Genomic DNA, 19,065 nt, shown 5'->3' with positions numbered 1-19,065 from the left:
AAGCATACCGAACCATACTGACTGTAGGATTATTAAAATCCCTAAATCAGATTTGAAACCCTAATTAAGTTGAAACACTAAGCCCTGCTGGTAACATTAAATTAGATTTAAATCCCGATTTGAAACCCTAATGAATTTGAAACACTAACCCTTGCCGGTAACCCTAAATCAGATTTAAATCCCCAATCCTTTGTTTCAACCCTAATTTGGAGAACATACGTGTAGCGTGAAACCCTACATTAAAATGCGAACACTGGTTTGGGATCCTTACCCATACTTGAAACCCTTAATTTGAAATCCTAAATCAGTTTCGAAACCGTAATTTTAAACACTAACATTTTCTCCAAACCCTAATTTGAAACTCCAACAAAGGGTAGAAACCCTAATTTGAAAGCCGAAATCAGGTTAGAAATCCAAATTTGAAACCCAAAGATCTGCTTCAAACCTTATCCCTTGTTTGAAATCCCAACTCTGTCTAGAAACCCTTACTTGAAACATTAAGGTGCGTTTAAAACAGTAACGCAGATTTGAAACTCAAAGCCAGGTTGGAAACCCTAATTTGAAACTCTACAAGTAAGAGTCAGGTGTTAAACTTCATACCTAGTCCTGGCTTTTCATCATTCCCTTTCACATACCCACCGCTGAACCTGTGATACAGAAGCTGTCAATTTTCACAGGTCGACGTGAAACCCCAATAAAGACCATAACAGTCGGATTGGTACCAGTTAGAATGGAAATGCTGAAAAATACGAACCATACCGAAGAGGGACCTACCTTGGGGGGTTTGAAGGGGTAGTCTGGCGTGAATGCAATGTCCAGGAAGAAGACGCCTCCCTCGTACACGGACCCTGGCGGTCCCAAGATAGTGGACCTCCACTCATAGATGTTGTCTCCTTTGGGGCCGGCACTGCCACATGGAAACAAAAACACACATTAGTAAGTTAGTATTATGCCTTTATAGACCTTGTGGTAACAATGTCCTAAAAAGAAGAAACTGTTGGTGTGGTACTTTCCTAAGAAGAAGAAAAAAAGATTTTCAGATTTCAGATGCCTCATTAAGCCCAAAAACACAAATTGTGCAAGCATGTCTATTTCGGTGAAAATTTATGTATGTTAGCACGACCCCTCTAGACGCAACGTGCAACATAGCCCCATTTGAGCAAACCTCTACTTAAGCATTTGCCTAAGTGAGCCTCAGATTCTTGGTAAATAAAAACAAAAAATTAAATATCTCGACACTTGTATCACCAATTTACACAAAATTGGGTAGATGCACCAAAAGTCTGAAGTGACCATGCCAGAAATTGAACAGGAAGTCGGCCATTTTACAACACTGCACTTAAAAATTCATGGCTTACAGATATTTCGAAAAGAATCCACTGAAAGTACTACCTCGCTGAAATACAAAGCTCGTCTCTCAGTCGAGATGTATACTGCTCGCACTGTATACTGTACTTCAAGACGGTTCCTTGACACCAAGGTACTACAGTATTATCCTATTTAGACAGGCTGCCCCTGCCCTCTTCTGGCATTTTAGAGCTTTTAAGGAAGAGCACAAAACCACGATGGGTGAGTTTTCAGCAAATAGCTGGGGATAGGTTTCACAGAAAAAAAACGAATAATGGAATTTGAGAACAGTGAATATGCGGGGGATTACTATACGCTCATATCCATATCGTATAGTGTTGTATGCCCTGTTTGTATGGGTTGCTGCTACATGTGTGCTTAATTAGCAGTTGTCTGAAGGTTTACAATTACTGTAACATCTATGTTAATTCCCATTTCCATAATCCTAGCTGGCGCCTACCAGTGTGGTCACCTCGGTAACGCGCTCTCTAGTATTGTTTTTGTTTTTGTGTTTTTCATCCGTCTTTGGAGACCTTACACGACTAAGTGCTAGAGGACTCTGCATCTTTTTGCACAATTGTTTTTTGTCAATGTCTTTATGTCTCCAAAGTGTTCTGTAAAATGACTGTCTGTTGTACTAGAGCGGCTCCAACTACCGTAGACAAATTCCTTGTGTGTTTTGGACATACTTGGCAAATAAAGATGATTCTGATTTGCCCATCTATGGTGTTTTTTGTATTTTTAAGATAGCAGACTTTTGTCGGTCAAAATGATATGGTTTGGTTGAACATTCTGGTGTTTGTTTTTTGTTGTGCCAGTTACACAATAAACTTAAACTGGAAGTGACAAATACGCAGCTTGAAGCAAGCAAGGTTTGCCTTTTATTTGAAGAACTGTGAGAGTGAGTTAATTTCCTGATGTGATACAACAGATTCTCTGTGAGCAAGTAATAAACTAATGAACACTTTAAAAAATATGTTCTAATAAGTTTAAGTGTTTTTTTTTTTTTTTTTTTTTAAATATATTTATACAAATTTAAAGCATGTGGAAGGGGTGAAACTATATAATAATGTTTTTTTTGGTATGGTTCCTCTACGACAGGGGTGTCCAAACTTTTTGCAAAGAGGGCCAGATTTGGTCAGATGAAAATGTATGGGGGGCGACCATTCGGCCTCACATTCCTCAAAACCATTACCATTGTAAATTAACATGTAAATATGTAACTATATCACTTTGCTGTCTACAGCTAGGTCGATATTGCAAATGATAATCTGTTTTCAATTGCATTACCAGGATAGTTAAAGGTTAAAATAATAATAAATTAAATACAAATTAACCATTTTATGAAAGTTGACTGAATTTTTTTTAGAAACGTATTTATTGATTTTGTTTTAACAAAATCACATCCCAGTGCATTTTGACAAAGAATAGTATAGTGACTATACTATTCTGTCATCTGATTTGACTATACTATAGTCAAATCAGATGACAGAAATTTGACAAAACTGTGGTTTGATCATCACAAAAAAATCAATTCACTGAGACTCGTAGCTCGCCTTTGTAGAATTTTCATTTGAGTCACGGGCTCTTGTGAAAAAGTGCTGCTGTGCTATCAAAACAGCTTCCAGTGGCTTCAGTTTTTCGGTGCGTTTGTTCGCCGTTAGCATGTTTCGTCTGGTAATGCCTCTTAATATTAAATTCTTTGTAAACAGCCACGGTCTCTTGGCAAATTAGGTAGACACAGTTGTTTCGTATGTCAGTGAAAAAATTCACTTGTCCTGGACACGGCGGCCCTCGTTGTCAACTTTCCTCTTTTTAGTTTCAGTTGCCATTTTAGAAATGGGCGAAAAACATACCACAAGGGTCACGCAACGAGAGTGCGGCCATAGGTCTACTGCCACGCTCTGGTAAATATAAAATGGCTTTTTTTTGTATGCGTGTATTGTTTACTGTGGTAAACTGTGCTGGCGGGCCACATATTATTGATTTTATGACACGATGCTTCGGGCCGGAGGAAATTTGGCCGGACTTTGGGCATGCCTGCTCTACGGGATATCACTCACAGATTTTCACTTATTGTGGGTGGGCCTGTAACACATCCCCACGATAAACGGGGGATCACTGTAATAGGAAATAACTTCTCAAGCAGATTTCACGTTGACAAGTTGCTGCCTGAATGCCAACAGTCACATCTGTTGAGTTAATACCATTTCCATATTGACTTACCCCCCACCTCCACACTGTTCTTTGTGATAAGACCCTGATCTGGAGTGCCGCCAGTGAAACACCAGGACAATGTCCACATCACAAAGCTGGAGAACAATGAACAATCCCTGTGATTTCATGTAATTACCGGCAAGGGTGTTGGATGCCAAGCCCCCCCCCCCCCCCCCCCCCCCCCAGTACAAAGTGTATGTGTAACTGTGTGTGCGCAACCCACACTGGTTTTCCCTCCAGGCTGTGATATCGCCACTCGCCTTTTTTATTTGGACAAAAACCAACAGAGACTTCCTGAATGCAGATCCCCACAATAAGATCATTCTCCACAAATAGGAATCGCTCGCATCGTCTTCCGGTGTCAAGGCGTAATCTACCGAGGCCCCCGCTGACTAAGCCTTACTTAATTAGCTCATTACGGGCCGCCTCGTCTCCGGAGAGTCCGAGAGAAAACGTTGGCCCTGCTGGGATTTGCTTTTGTTTCCCCCGCACACAAAGCAAACGTTGGGATTTTCCTTTTTTCTCTAAAGGGAGACGATGAGAAAAATAAGAGGAGAGGCAATCGTGTTACAGCGTCCGTCGTCACGCTTTTGACCTTCTCAGAATGATAAAAGCTAAAGGGGATTGTTTGCTAGTTTGCAAAAAACTACATACATTTAGCAGCCCTTTGCAGAAGGTCGACAAGCGTTGAGTGCAAGGTCATGGGGTTTTAGTAAGGAGCCCCCCGCGTGTACAAGAATTTAGTTCAGTTTTTAAGTTTACGGCTCCCAATCACACCCAGCAGATGGAGCTGCACAGACAGGACAGGAGTGATTGCATGAAAAAAGAAAGAGAGAGAAAGATAGATTGATACAGATGGAGCAATTGACAGGAGGATCGATAGATAGAAAGGTAGATTGATAGAGGATATAGACAGATTGGTGGACACACACTGTCGGTGGCTCAACAGATACACAGACAAAAAGACATGATGATGGAAGTTCAGTGTGTACACCGCCTCTTGCCTAGGGTCAGCTGGGAGAGGCTCCAGCACGCCCGCGACCCAGAGTGAGGAAAAGCGGTACGGAAAATTGGATGGATGGTAACAAACACTAATGAAATGTATGTAAACTTCTGATATAAAAAAAAAGTATCACTCTCTCATTATTCTGGCATTTAGCAAAGAGAAATAATTTTGCTAATCCTAATTGACATAAACCAGGAATAGTTTTGTCTGATTTAATGTCGGACAGTGAGAAAGCACGTCTTTTACATAGTGAATGTAAACATCTGGCTTCAATTGTCTATACTGTAGAGAAAGTGAAATGCAGTATATTGAGAGAAATAGATACATAGATCTAGAAAGGAGATGAGAGGTACCTGTATATAGATGGAGCAAGCGATAGAGAGAGAGATTGATAGAGAAATAGCAATTCTCTAAGTAGAAACCGATAGAGATAGAGATTGAGAGAGCAATAGAGAGAGCGAGAGATGATAGAAATAGAAAGAGAGATAAATAGAGAGCTGGATATAAAGCCATACAGTGTAACCTTGATTTAATGGACCTGGGACCAACGGTCTTGTGATTTAACAGAAAGAATGGTAGTATCCGGTTGGAACTCAAAATGCCCCCATGCAATGGACAAAGTCTGTTAGTTCCAGAATTGGCCGCTGTTTTTTTTACTGGTGAAATCAACAGAGACTGGTACCCGTATTTCCGGGACTAGACGCTGTTTTAGACGTTGTTTACTTGGGTGCTCGTTGTGTACATGTCTCTCGAACATGTACAGTATATAGTTGCCCTTCACCATGGCATCCAATCATAACTGAGGTGAGAAAAAGAGGCGCCCTATCCTCGGGGCTCATGACGCCGACTCGACACTATGGCAGAACAACCTTCGCCCACCAGCACAGCATTCTCACCACTCCCAAGACCTAGCGATCACGGCACTTTCATGGCACTAGTACACCATCACAACCATTTTTAAAAGTTAGGTTTAGGTAAACTTACATTTATCTACAGTAATTTTGTACTATACTAGGTGTTTTTAAGGCCATGAAAAAAATGCTTCAAATTAACAGACAAACTGTTACATCGAGGTTCCATTGAATGAGGATTAGGCACCTGCCGGTTACTGGTTTGAAGATATACCACGGCTTTCAAAAGTCCGTTTTGAAACTGCAAACATTTTCCATTAGGGTATGAGTTTATTTTTATTTAAATTATAATTTTTTCAATCATCAATGCAGGCAAAGTGACATGACCCCTCCCCCTCCCGTTGGTGGTGCGAGCAGTTAGTGAGGGTACCGCGGCTTGTAGTAGGAAGGATATCACTTTTATGAGAGCTCTGACCATCCCTCTTCGACAAATTCAAGGTTGCGCTGATATATTAAGCTGGCCATCGAGAAACGAACATTTGCAATCAGCTACAAGAATTAGCTTGTCTACAATTGGTGAAATAAATACTGTGGACTCGCTTCAGAGGCAGAAACTAGCTAATTAGCACAGTTAACATAAGCTTGTTTCCGCCCTGACGTTCTGTCACAGTGGTGAAAAACAATTATTTTCTGAGGAATAAGTACTGTTAATAAGTGCTGTTGTACTACATTTTGATTTAATTAAGAAACTCATTGAAAACTTCAATTTTTTATTTTCTCTACATAGAGAGATGGACAGAAAGATGAGAAAGACGAGCAGAGAGATGGATGGACAGACATATACAGTCGGTAGATAGACAGACATACAGGCAGATACAGATGATACAAACAGACGGCTACTTGGATAGTCAGACGGACAGGTGGTTAGACGGACCGATAGGATACATGGACAGGTAGACAGACAGATGGACAGACACAAGTGGATAGACTGATAGTTTTATACATTAGATACATCAGCATCATCTTGATTTGCCAAGTGTGTCCAAAAAAGACACAAGGAATTTGTCTCCGGTAATTGGAGCCGCTCTAGTATGACAACAGAAAGTCAATTGACAGAGAACACTTTTGAGACATAAAGACATTGAGAAAAACAGTCACTGAGCGACAAAGGGTTGCTAGTTATCTGGTAATGCCGGTACATTATTTTTTTTTGACAGTTGTCAAAAAAGATACAGAGTTGTCTAGCACTTAAAGCAGTTCGAATGACTAATATTACAATAGTCCGGTGCAAGGACCATAGTGCAAAGGCAGACCATAGACAGGCAGATAGACTAACAGTTGGAAGGATGGATAAATACAGATGTTAGATGTTTAGAAGAACAGTTGGATAGACAGACAGAAGAAAGTAATATATGAACCACCGACTGACAATAATCCATCATAATTATGATCATGTTTATGATCTTAGCTGTTGGAAGACAGCAAAAGTGAAAACATTTTCCTCCCAGCCAAAGTGTAGATCTGATTTAGAAGCAAGGCCAGAGCGCGTGTTTGTAGTGGAATGAAAGAGTCAGTGTGTTTGTCATGAGGCACTATTGATGTCGAAGCGAGGGGGCACTCACATGTCTGCTGTGTGGATGCGAGCTGCTGTTATCCCTAGACAAATCACAAGTGCTAACTATTACACCGCAAACAACACATGGTAGAAAAAGGAGAGCCATTCCGGCCTCATACGGACCAGAGACAGTGCTTCAAACCCCTAAACTGAAACCTGGACTCTGTCTTGTACCACTAATTTGAAACCCCAACCCTAGTTTGAAACCCTAACCTTCACTTTAAACTCAGTCTTGAACCCAAATTTGAGACCCTGACCCAGGCAGGAAAGCCTAATTTCAAACCCCAAGATATGTTTGAAACCCTGACCCTGGCTCAAAATCATAATTTGACACCCTAGCCTTTTCTTAAATTTGAAACCTTAACTAACCGTAAAACCCTAGCCCTGTCTTGAACCACTAATTTGAAACCGTAACCTTTACTTAAAAACCTAATTTGAAACCCTAATATCCAGTATCAGAATCATCTTTATTTGTCTCGGGTAGTTGGAGCCGCTCTAGTACGACAACAGACAGTCAATTTACCATTAACAAAAAAAAAACAGTCACTGAGCAGTAAAGGGTTGCTAGTTATCTGGTAACGCCGGTACATTTTAAACATTTTTTATTTAAATGTTTGTTTTTTTTTTTTTTGACAATTGTGCAAAAAGATTCAGAGTCCTCTAGCACTTAGAGCAGTTCGAATGACTAATATTGCAATAGTCCGGTGCAATGACCATTGTGCAAAGGGCGCTGAGACTTCAAGGAGTGTATGCGGTTTAAAGTGACGTGTAGTGCGATCATCTGGGACAATGTCGGTTGTGCAAATGTTACAGATACTCCTCAATCAGTGTGTAAATGGAGCAGATGCTACTCTGGCATGAGTGGCCAGTATATGCAAATAGTGCAGCATGGCGAGACAACTACAGTGAGTGCACGAGTCATACATAATTGGCCCCACAGAAATGTGACAACGAACTCAAGTCAAAAAATTGCCAGCTTGTTGTAATGGAATTGTAGGTCAGGTGTTTAAAAAGTTGATAGCAAAAGGGAAGAAGCTGTTGGAATGTCTACTAGTTCTAGTTTGCATTGATCGGTAGCGCCGACCTGAGGGAAGGAGCTATGTTCGAAACTCTAACCCTGGCTTTATTTTTTAAAATCCTAACCTTTACTTCAATTTAAAACTTTAACTTGAATCACTAACCTTGGATTTGAAACCCTAGCATTTGGTTCAATTTGAAACCTTAACTTGAACCTCTAACCTTACCTTGAAATGCTAGATAAGTTTGAAAACCTTTTTAAAAAATAAAATAAAATAAATAAACAATAAAAAAATAAAAATAAAAATAAAAAACTCTGGCTGGAAACTCCAACTCTGTCTTGAAACACTAATTGGAAACCTAAACCCATGCTAAAACCCTTATGTAAAACCCTAAAATATGTTTGAAACCCTAACCCTGGGTTTAAAACCATAATTTTTGTCTGAAAACATAATTTGAAACCATACCGTTGTTTAGAATCCTACTCCAGGCTTGAAACTAGAGTGGCCCGGATCCGATAATGTGATTTGAAAACTGTGCCAATCAGAATGGTTTTATTGCTATTGTCAGTAAAAGGCACATTCACAACTAGGCATTTTTCTTGCTCTGAGGGTGCGACATGAAAGATAAATACAAAATGCAAATACAAAAATATCACGTAATTTTCAGCTGATACTTCGTAATGCATTGCAGAGTTATCGGATCGGGACTCTGTACCGGCAGATACTTAAAATGAAATGACTAGAACTCGGGTGCAAAAAAAATTTGATCGTGACACCCCGACTTGAAACCCTAATTTGACACCCTAATGCTCTACAATGCTATACAATAAAGTAAAAATCTGTCAGCTCTCAATCAAAATCTTCGTAAGCAGAACATTTGTTTTGGATGTGATTGGACGGTGCAGGGTGGCACGGTGCGTGACTGGTTAGAGCGCCTGCCTCACAGTTCTGAGGTCCTGGGTTCAATCCCCGGCCCCGCCTGTGTGGAGTTTTCATGTTCTCCCCGTGCCTGCGTGGGTTTCCTCCCACATCCCAAAAACATGCATGGTAGGTTAATTGACAACTCTAAATTGCCCATTAGGTGTGAATGTGAGAGCGAGTGGTTGTTTGTTTGCATGTGCCTTGCGATTGGCTGGCAACCAGTTCAGGGTGTACCCCGCCTCCTGCCCGATGATAGCTGGGATAGGCTCCAGCATGCACGTGACCCTAGTGAGGAGAAGCGGCTCAGAAAATGGATGGATGGATGGATGGATGGATGGATGGACGGTGCAGGCGTATCTAATGAAGTTCCTTCTGTGTGCAAATCAAATTAGGAGATGTGACAAGCACACAAGATCTAAGTCATTGCATAACGCCACTGACTGTTGCTCGGACAAACCCCAACAACTCCCCCTTGTAAGCCCCCTTCAGCATCACCACCAGCTAGGCAGGCTAGGTTTAATACTCAAACCTGGACTTTAAACTGTACTCTGAAACCCTAAACCTGATTTGAAACCCTAATTTGTAACCCTAATCCTGGTGTGAAACCCTAATTTGAAACGGTATGCTAGAATTTAAACCCTAACAAAGATTTGCAACTCTACTTTGAAACCCTAAACCGGGGTTGAAACTCAAATGTAAAACATTAATTTGACACCCTAACCTTTGTTTCAAACTCAAATTTATCATGATAACCCATGCTTGAAATCTTAGCCTTGGCTGGAACCCTAACTGTCTTAAGAAACTAATTTGAAACCCTAACCCTGGCTTTGAAATCCTAACCAAGGCCTAAAACCTTAATCTCCTTGAAAATCCAAATTTGAGACCATAATCTTGGCTTCAAACTTTCAAAAACACAAACATCTGGTTCAAACCCTAATTTAAAAGCCTAATTTTAACCACAAACCCAGGCTTGATACCCTAATTTAAAACCCTAATCAAGAAAATAAACGCCAAATTAAACCCTAAAGATGCCTTGAAACCATAATTTCACACCCTAGCCTTTGCCTCAAACCCAAATTTATCATGATAACCCATGCTTGAAATCTTAGCCTTGGCTGGAACCCTAACTGTTTTAAAACACTAATCTGAAACCCTAAAACATATTTGAAACCATAACCCTGGCTCGAATCACTAATTTGAAACCTGAACAGTTTTGAGCCACTAATTTGGGACATTTACCCTAATTTGAAAGTCGAAAGTTAGTCTTGAAACCCTAATTTAATAATCCTAAAATTAAAAAAATAATTTTAGACCCAAGTTATGTTTGAAACCCTAACCTTGTCTTGAAATCATAATTTGGCACCCAAACCTTTGCTTCAATTTGAAACCTAAACTTGAACCACTGAATTTGAAACCCTAATTACAAACTCGTTTTGAACCCTAGTTTGAAAACCTAACCCTGGTTTGAAACCCTAACTCTGTTTAGAAACAATAATTTGAAACCCTAATTTGAAACCTTAAAATAGGTTTGAAACCCTAACCCTGGCTTTAAACCATAATAACATTTGACACAGAAACCCAACCAATGAAACCCTGATTTAAACCCTATCCTTGGCTTGAAATCTTGATTTGACAGCCTAACCTTTGCTTCAAACCCAAATTTAACACCATAACCTGGATCTGAAAGTCTAGCCTGGCTAGAGCCCCATAAGAAGTTTGAACACTAACCTAATTTGAAATCTTAATTTGACACCCGAAGCTTTTCTTCACACACTAATTTAAAACTTTAACTCAGGCTTGTAAACACCTACTTCATGCCTTAAATTAAAAACCCTAAACTTTGCTTAAAACCCTACTTTGACTCCACAGCTGCCGTTTGAAACCCTAAACTATTGTTTAATGAATATCTTTGGGGGGTAAAAAACAAGCATGAGTATCCTCGTAAAGGCACAACTTGTGATTTGTGTCTGGTTGCAGGCATACCAAATGAAGTGTCCTGTGGGTGTAAATCTTTCCCAGGGTGCAGCTGGCATCCTCCCTCTGTGGACGCCTGCGAGAAGCTCTGAGCAAGCAGCTCCGCATCTGCGCTGCTGCCGTCAGCCAAATGCCTTGATTCACTGACTATTTGGGTCATTTGTTTCAACGGTCTGGGATGCATTAGCGGGCGTGATTCTCGCCGAGGTCCCATCCGCCGCCATTACGCTCAGGCGGGTAGGCGCTCTGACAGCTGGGGCCCGCTTCCTCCCACCTCGGACCACCAACAAAGCCAGGGTTTTTTCATCTAACGCCATAAACGACTAACTTAAATTAGCATAAATGTTGTGGCAATTCTAAACCAGGCAATTGCTACTTTAACACACACGGAGCAGCTACAGATACAAACAGAGCATACAACAATACTCACAGTCATGTACACAGACACTTCAAAACTACCTGGCCCTGTGTAAAACCCTAAGCATTGATTTTAACCCTTAAATCGACATGAATACCCAATTAGAAACCCTAACCTTCGCTTAAAACCCTAGTGCAAAACCCTACTTTGAAACGCAAAACCAGGTTTGAAACCCCAATTAAAACCATAATAGAGGCTCTTTTTAATCCCCAAGTCAGGTTTGAAACCCTAACCCTTCCTTGACTGTAACCCTAAACCAAACTTGAATCCCTTATTTGAAACCTTAACCTTTGTTTTAAACCCTAATTTGAGACCAAAAGCCTAGCATGAAACCCTTAATCAGGTTCAAACCCCTAATTTGAAACCCAAAATCAGTATCAAAACCCTAACCCTAGATTGTAACCCCAAACTAGACTTGAATCCCATATTTAAAACTATAGCCCTAATTAGAAACCTAATCCAGGTTTAAAGCCCTTGTTGAAATCCCATAATCAGTTTTTAAACGCTAATTTGAAACCCTAAACAAACACTAGTTTGAAACCTTAACCTTTGTTTTAAATAATAATTTGAAACCCTCTCTTTTAAATCAATTGCAGAGTTTTTTTAAATTTATTTTGTCTAAGGGGCAACAAATGTGTTTTGAAGATGGTTCCCGCAACACGGCCTCCTCGCCTTGGAGAATCCACCTGCGTGTCATCCGAAAAGGTAAAGCAAATGTTTAGAATTAAGCAGCTTGGAGCATTTCCAAGAATTATCGAGAGAACCACACCACACCAGCGCGACTGCAACATTGTGTTGTTGCGCCAGCCTGTTTCTTTGCAGAGGGTCATGAGATGTTTATTCATGAAACACACACTTTTCTCACACTGTGTGTGTGAGAGAGAGCAAGCGAGTCACGTTGTGCTAATGCCTGCACAGGGTAATGATAGACGGCGAGCATTATTCAGCTCTAGCCAGGGGCCAACATTTGCGCCGTGTCGGCGGGCCAGATGTCGTGGAGAAAAAAAATATGCTTAGTTCGCCGGAATCTGCGTTGTAGCTTGCTGAAAAAAGGAGGAAGAACGAGGGGGGCTAATAAACACATCCCTTGCTCAGTGAAATAGAAACCAGTACAGAGGATGCATTAATACTATAGATACGAAAAATAATAAAAGTGAATGTGAACAGCAGCGAGAATAATCAGCCCCATTTTATGTTGACAAAATTATACGTCATCCATCAATAGTCTATATATAAGTAGATGAGTGAAATAAAATACAACCTCAATTCCAATGAAGTTGGGACGTTGTGTTAAACATAAATAAAAACAGAATACAATGATTTGTAAATCATGTTCAACCTATATTTAATTCAATATACTACAAACACAATATATTTAATGTTCAAACTGATCAACTTTATTGTTTTTAGCAAATAATCATTAACTTAGAATTTTATGGGTGCAACACATTCCAAAAAAGCTGGGACAGCTCATCCAACACCTGTTTGGAACATCCCACAGGTGAACAGGCTAACTGGGAAAAAGTGGGTGCCATGATTGGGTATAAAGGGAGCTTCCCTGAATTGCTCAGTCATTCACAAGCAAAGATGGGGTGAGGTTCACCTCTTTGTGAACAAGTGCGTGAGAAAATAGTTGAACAGTTTAAGGACAATGTTCCTCTAACGTACAATTGCAAGGAATTTAGGGATTTCGTCATCTACAGTCTATATCATCATCAAAAGGTTCAGAGAATATGGAGAAATCTCTGGATGTAAGCGGCAATGGCAAAAACCAACATTGAATGCCCGTGACCTTTGATCCCTCAGGCGGCATTGCATCAAAAACCAACATCAATGTGTAAAGGATATCGCCACATGGGCTCAGGAACACTTCAGAAAACAAATGTCAGTAAATAAAGTTCGGCGCTACATCCGTAAGTGCAACTTGAAACTGTACTATGCAAAACAAAAGCCATTTATCAACAACACCCAGAAATGCCGCCAGCTTCTCTGGGTCCGAGCTCATCTAAGATGGACTGATGCAAAGTGGAAAAGTGTTCTGTGGTCCGACGTGTCTAAATTTCAAATTGCTTTTTGAAATTGTGGATGACGTCTCCTCCGGACCAAAGAGGAAAATAACCATCCGCACTGTTATGGACGCAAAGTTCAAAAGCCAGCATCTGTGATGGTATGGGGCTGTGTTAGTGCCAATGGCATGGCTAACCTACACATCTGTGAAGGCACCATTAATGCTGAAAGGTACATACAGGTACATATGCTGCCATCCAAGCAATGTCTTTTTCATGGACCCCCCTGCTTATTTCAGCAAGACAATGCCAAACCACATTCTGCACGTGTTGCAACAGCGTGGCTTCGTAATAAAAGAGCGCGGGTACTAGAGTGGCCTGCCTGCAGTCCAGACCTGTCTCCCATTGAAAATGTGTGGCGCATTATGAAGCGTAAAATACGACAACGGAGACCCCGGATGGTTGAACAGCTGAAGCTGTACATCAAGCAAGAATGGGAAAGAATTCCACCTACAAAGCTTCAACAATATGTCCTCAGTTCCCAAATGTTTATTGAATGTTGTTAAAAGAAAAGGTGATGTAACACAGTGGAAAACATGACCCTGTCCCAGCTTTTTTGGAATGTGTTGCAGCCATAAAATTCTAAGTTAATGATTATTTGCTAAAAACAATAAAGTTTATCAGTTTGAACATTAAATATCTTGTCTTTGTAGTGTATTCAATTAAAGATGGTTGAACATGATTTGCAAATCATTGTATTCTGTTTTTATGTTTAACACAACATCCCAACTTGTACTATAAACAGTATCTTACAAAAGTGAGTACGCCCTACATATTTCTTTCAATATTTTCTCAATTCTCTTTATGAAACGATATTGAAGAAATATGTTAATGTATAAACCGCTTGCAACAAAAGTGAATACACCCCTATGTGTAAATGTCCAATTTGGGCCCAATTAGCAATTTGCCCTCAGTGCTGTCATGTCACTAGCAACGTGGCCACCATCTTTTTGTGAAAACACAAAAAAACAAAAAACTAACATAGAATGAACACTTCAAAGACCTCTAAAATCCTCCATAACAAATAAATTCAGGTAAAAACAATTGATTACTAAAGTACACATTCTACTTTAACAACCTGTGGCTGTGGTCCTTTTCGGTATCCCTAATCAATTGACCATCCCTTACGGGTACAAATGGCTTGCTATTCTAGTCACCACAAAATAAGGGGAAAAAAACACCTGAATGTTTCGCTGATGTAGTTTGTTATGCTTAAAGATGTAGAAAGACGTAAATTTTAACAGCAGCAGGAATCGTCAGCAGCATTGTATGAATAAGTTTTTGTACAAGCAGTTGATCATGAAACAAATACCAGCAATACTGAGGAGGAGCACTGTAGTGATGAACGTGTGGTCAGAAACGGCAGCAAGCATTTTAGTGATAAAGGATTGTTTTAAAAAAAACAAACAGCGTCATTTATGTCACCTCTGCCACGCATAGCTGCTGCGCTAATTGACGACGGGGCTCTTTTACAGTCAGCAGTGAAGAAGATTGCTTCATTAAAGCTCTTCTGTTAGCATCAATGCTGAAAAAGGAGATGTGAAGAGCGCGGCGGCGCCATTAGGAGACGGTGCGCCTACGGCGGGGGGAAACGAGCCGGAATAGTAAATAATGCAGATAATGGCTTTATTTGTGCGTGGCTCTATTCAAAAAGCTCTGCGTGCACACACACAAAATCATATTCAATTACTGCTGCTCCAAAATGGGAGCCTTTAATTTGATGAAGAGTGAATTATTTTACAACATTGAATGATTGTTGCTCCAACTGGGATCACATGTGGCACCACTCTGCAAATTGTATCATGAATAGATTTGTCCAAAATTCATAAAAATAAGTTATTAGACAGTGCATTGAAATTAATATTTACGTGAAGTCACGCAGGGTTAAGAGCCAAGGTTACATTTTTAAGGCTAATTTAAACTAGCAGGATTGCATCCCTAATTGGACAACTACCAGATGTATGTTTTACATAAGCACAAATAAAACGCAACGCTCTGGGATGTAACATTTTGTTGTCTTGACAAGTCAGCTGAAAATAAAGTACAGTGAACAATCCCCGTTTTTCATGGGGGATATACTGGTAGTCATACATACTAAAACACATTTAAACTTGTAAAAACATACTTTTCATATATTTCCCAAGTGCCTGTTCTCACTCTCTCAATGTCATGAAATAGGATACTATCCTATAACATCACTTTTAGAAAAGAAGACAGCCTTGCACAGTTCTCCAAAGAAGAGGCACAGGTTATTATTATTTTTCACTCCCAGTTGACATTGATTGTAAAACTGACACATAAAACAAAATGTAATGAATTAAACATTGTATATTTTAACACCAAAAACGCTCAACCAAACCATATCACGGCATCAAACAAACATCGATGCAAACATACAATTCCACTGTCAAACACCATAAATGGAAATTAGCATAGATCAGAATTGGTTTTATTGCAATTGTCAGTGGAAGGTACATTCACAACTAGGAATTTTCTTGGTCCGACGGTGCAACATGAAACATAGATGGTAATAGTAAAAATAAAAATTCAAATATAAATAGACTAAAAAGAATGATAATAATGTGCAATAAGCAACAGGTGTAGGTGTGAAGTTTTAATGGGTGATACCGGCTTATTTAGTGTTCATGAGTCTGATGGCTGAGGGGAAGAAGCCTTTATGTGGCGGAAGGTTCTGGTCCGAATGGACCGTACAAGCCTGCCTAAGATGAGAGTCGAACAGGTTGTGTCCAGGGTGTGTAGGGTCAGCTGTAATCTGAACTGCATGCCCCCGGGTACTACAGCCGAGCACCTTCTCAGCGGCACGCACAGTGTGCTGCAGTCTGTGGTGGTCCCTGGCAGTGGCACCAGCATACCACACGGTGATGGAGGAGGTCAGGATGGACTGTATGATGGCCGTGTAGAACTGCACCAACATCTTGATTGGCAGCTTGAATTTCCTCAGCTGCCATAGGAAAAACATCCTCCATCCTCTGCTGGGCCTTTTTGATGAGGGAAATGATGATCGGCTCCCATTTAAGGAGTCCACAATGGAGATGGAGGAGTCTGTGTGGGTGAGGGGGCACCGTGGGGCTGTGACTTTCCTCAAGTCCACGATCTTTCCTCAAGTGACTTTCCTCAAGTCCACGATCATCTCCTTTGTCTTCTGGGTGTTAAACTCCAGGTTGTTGCTGTTGCACAAGGACACCAGCCGGTCCACCTCCCTCCTGTAGGCAGAGTCATCACCATCCGAGATAAGATGGATGAGGGCGGTGTCATCCGCAAACTTGGATCAGTTTTACAGATTGGTGGCTGGCGGTGCAGCAGTTGGTGGACAGGGAGAAAAGTCATGGAGAAAGTACACAGCCCTGAGGATTCCGTGCTGATGGTTCGAGTGTCCGAGACACAGCCATACATGCTGCTTCCGGTCCATCAGAAAATCTGTCATCCACCTCTAGAGGGAGTCGGACATGTTGAGCTGGGAGATCTTCTCCCAGAGTAGAGCTGGGAGGATGGAGTTGAAGGCAGAGCTGAAGTCCAGAAACATGATCCTGGCGTAGGTTCCCGAGGACTCAGCTACAGACCTGTGGCTCTGTCGGTGGGGGGAACTGATTGACTTGAGGTGAGGCAGGACCAAAGACTTCATGACTACAGATGTCAACGCCAGTCATTAAGTCCTGTAATTCGTGGCTTTTTGGGGACAAGGATGATGATGGAGGAATTGAAGGAGGCTGGCACATGGCATGACTCCAGGAAGGCGTTAAAAATATCTGTGATGATGGGAGCTAGCTCATCCACACAGTATCTTCGGCATGTTACGCTATGCAACTTTAACACACACGAAGCAGCAACACATACGAACAAAGTAAACAACAATACTCACAGGCGTATATTCTCTCTGCGCTGTGGAAACAACGACTATGACTGGAATTTAGTTGGGGACCCATAAAACCGGTTGCATAAAACAAAATGATATAAGCGAGGGTGTGAACAATAAACTGCCATATAGCAGGGGAACACTGTATATGCACTATTTCTGTTTTGCATGGACTCCTCCAAATTCTGCCATCTGCTAACCTGGCTCCGGATCATTGGACATGATATTGTTAGCCTTATAGGATATTTGCCTAACTCACATTTGAATGTTTTTGAAAACAAGAAAAAAAAAAAAATTCAACAAAGGAGAAGAGTTCACTTGCTTCAAGTCAACCAGATTATCATAATCTGATTGACTGACAACATACACAGTCAAAGAAAAACAAAAAACAACCAGAAACACTTGGCAACCACATTGGTATTTTTATTTTTTTTTAAATTGCTATTGTGATAATAAGTGAAAACAACATATGCAATTATGCTATCGAACTATGTTCATTATAGCAATAAAATTACTGAACTAATATTTACTTGTATACACACCATTTCTGTGAACTGCTTCACCAATTCCTGGCACCTGCTATTCTAGCCCAGGACTATTGGACTTCCAGTGGTCAAACCTAGCTTGCTCCCAACCAATCAGAGGATGGAAAAATGCCGACGTCATCAAGGGCCAATGCTTTGCCCCTGGGAATGTTTAATTTTAAAATGTGACTGATTCAAGAGACAGTCCCATTGCTAATTTAGTGAAAGTAACATGGGTGAGCACGATTGCTTGTGAAGGCCCTGGGCAGATTCGATTAACCAAAATCTGATTGGACAAAAAAAAAAAAAAAAAATAAATAAAATGAAAAAATAAATAATACAGAAAAATCTAACATGCCTGTACTGTATGTAGTTTAGTTAAGAAAAATACTTAACAACAAAGACAGACTTTGGGGAATAAATTAAAACCATTTCATGGAACATATTTCTCAATTTAGTTTGTAAATGTATGTCAACGCTTCTGCAACCTTAGTGTAAATATGATTAAAAACCTGTATTTGTACTCAGGAGGCCTACAGAATATTATAGCAACTTGACCTGCAGCGTGATGATAGCGATGATGACTACATGAATGGTCTCACCGCATCGATAAAGGTGATAGATGTGAACGCAGATTAGCCGGGCTTTCCAGTTTATCTTTTGACATTTGCGTCAATGAAATGAGCAGATACTGGCCATTAAACTGGATGGCAATGCATCCGGGGAGGGAAAAGGTCACTCCATATATATGGAAATTATCACGCTTGGCTACCTCTCAGGAACTTTGGCGCAAAAAAACAAAAAAACGATTAGCTTTGCGAAAAGAAAATGTTTCCCCCTGCCACGTTTTTAACGCCATCCTATTTCTATGAGCCGCCTCGGAGGGGGACGAGGTCGGCGCGAGATGGCGGTTACGACGGCAGGTGTGACCAAGGCTGCTTTTTACGAGAGAATTCTGTGCGTGTTGATGATACGTTTAGTGCCAGCGCTCGCTTTTTTAATGGCAGGTTATATCACACAAGGGATATACTGACATCACTGGATGATAACTGATTACCAACAAGGAGGCACTGTTTGACAGTAGAGTATCATAAAAACAACACTAAAGACTGTTATTAGGACCAACAGTTTAGCACAAATTCAATGGCATAGAGTGTCAGTGTCATCTTTTCACAGTCATCACAGAACCATGCTTGTAACTGAAAACACTTCTCAAATCATCTTTCCCCATTA

General features: G+C 40.6%; 1 protein-coding gene across 2 annotated transcripts in view; it reads right to left on the bottom strand.

Moving 5' to 3' along the window:
- The window catches only part of ube2e2 (ubiquitin-conjugating enzyme E2E 2), a 48,140-nt gene that overhangs the window by 8,948 nt on the left and 20,127 nt on the right, over window positions 1-19,065 (bottom strand). For both annotated transcript variants that reach the window (XM_061674770.1, XM_061674771.1), the window contains exon 4: window positions 775-907. In XM_061674770.1, coding sequence (XP_061530754.1) covers window positions 775-907 — 133 coding nt within the window. The remainder of the gene's footprint in view (window positions 1-774; window positions 908-19,065) is intronic.

The sequence above is a fragment of the Phycodurus eques genome, chromosome 4 (assembly GCF_024500275.1).
Source record: "Phycodurus eques isolate BA_2022a chromosome 4, UOR_Pequ_1.1, whole genome shotgun sequence".
Taxonomy (NCBI): domain Eukaryota; kingdom Metazoa; phylum Chordata; class Actinopteri; order Syngnathiformes; family Syngnathidae; genus Phycodurus; species Phycodurus eques.
Note: the sequence above shows the minus strand (reverse complement) of the source record. Positions and strands in the feature narration are given on the sequence as shown.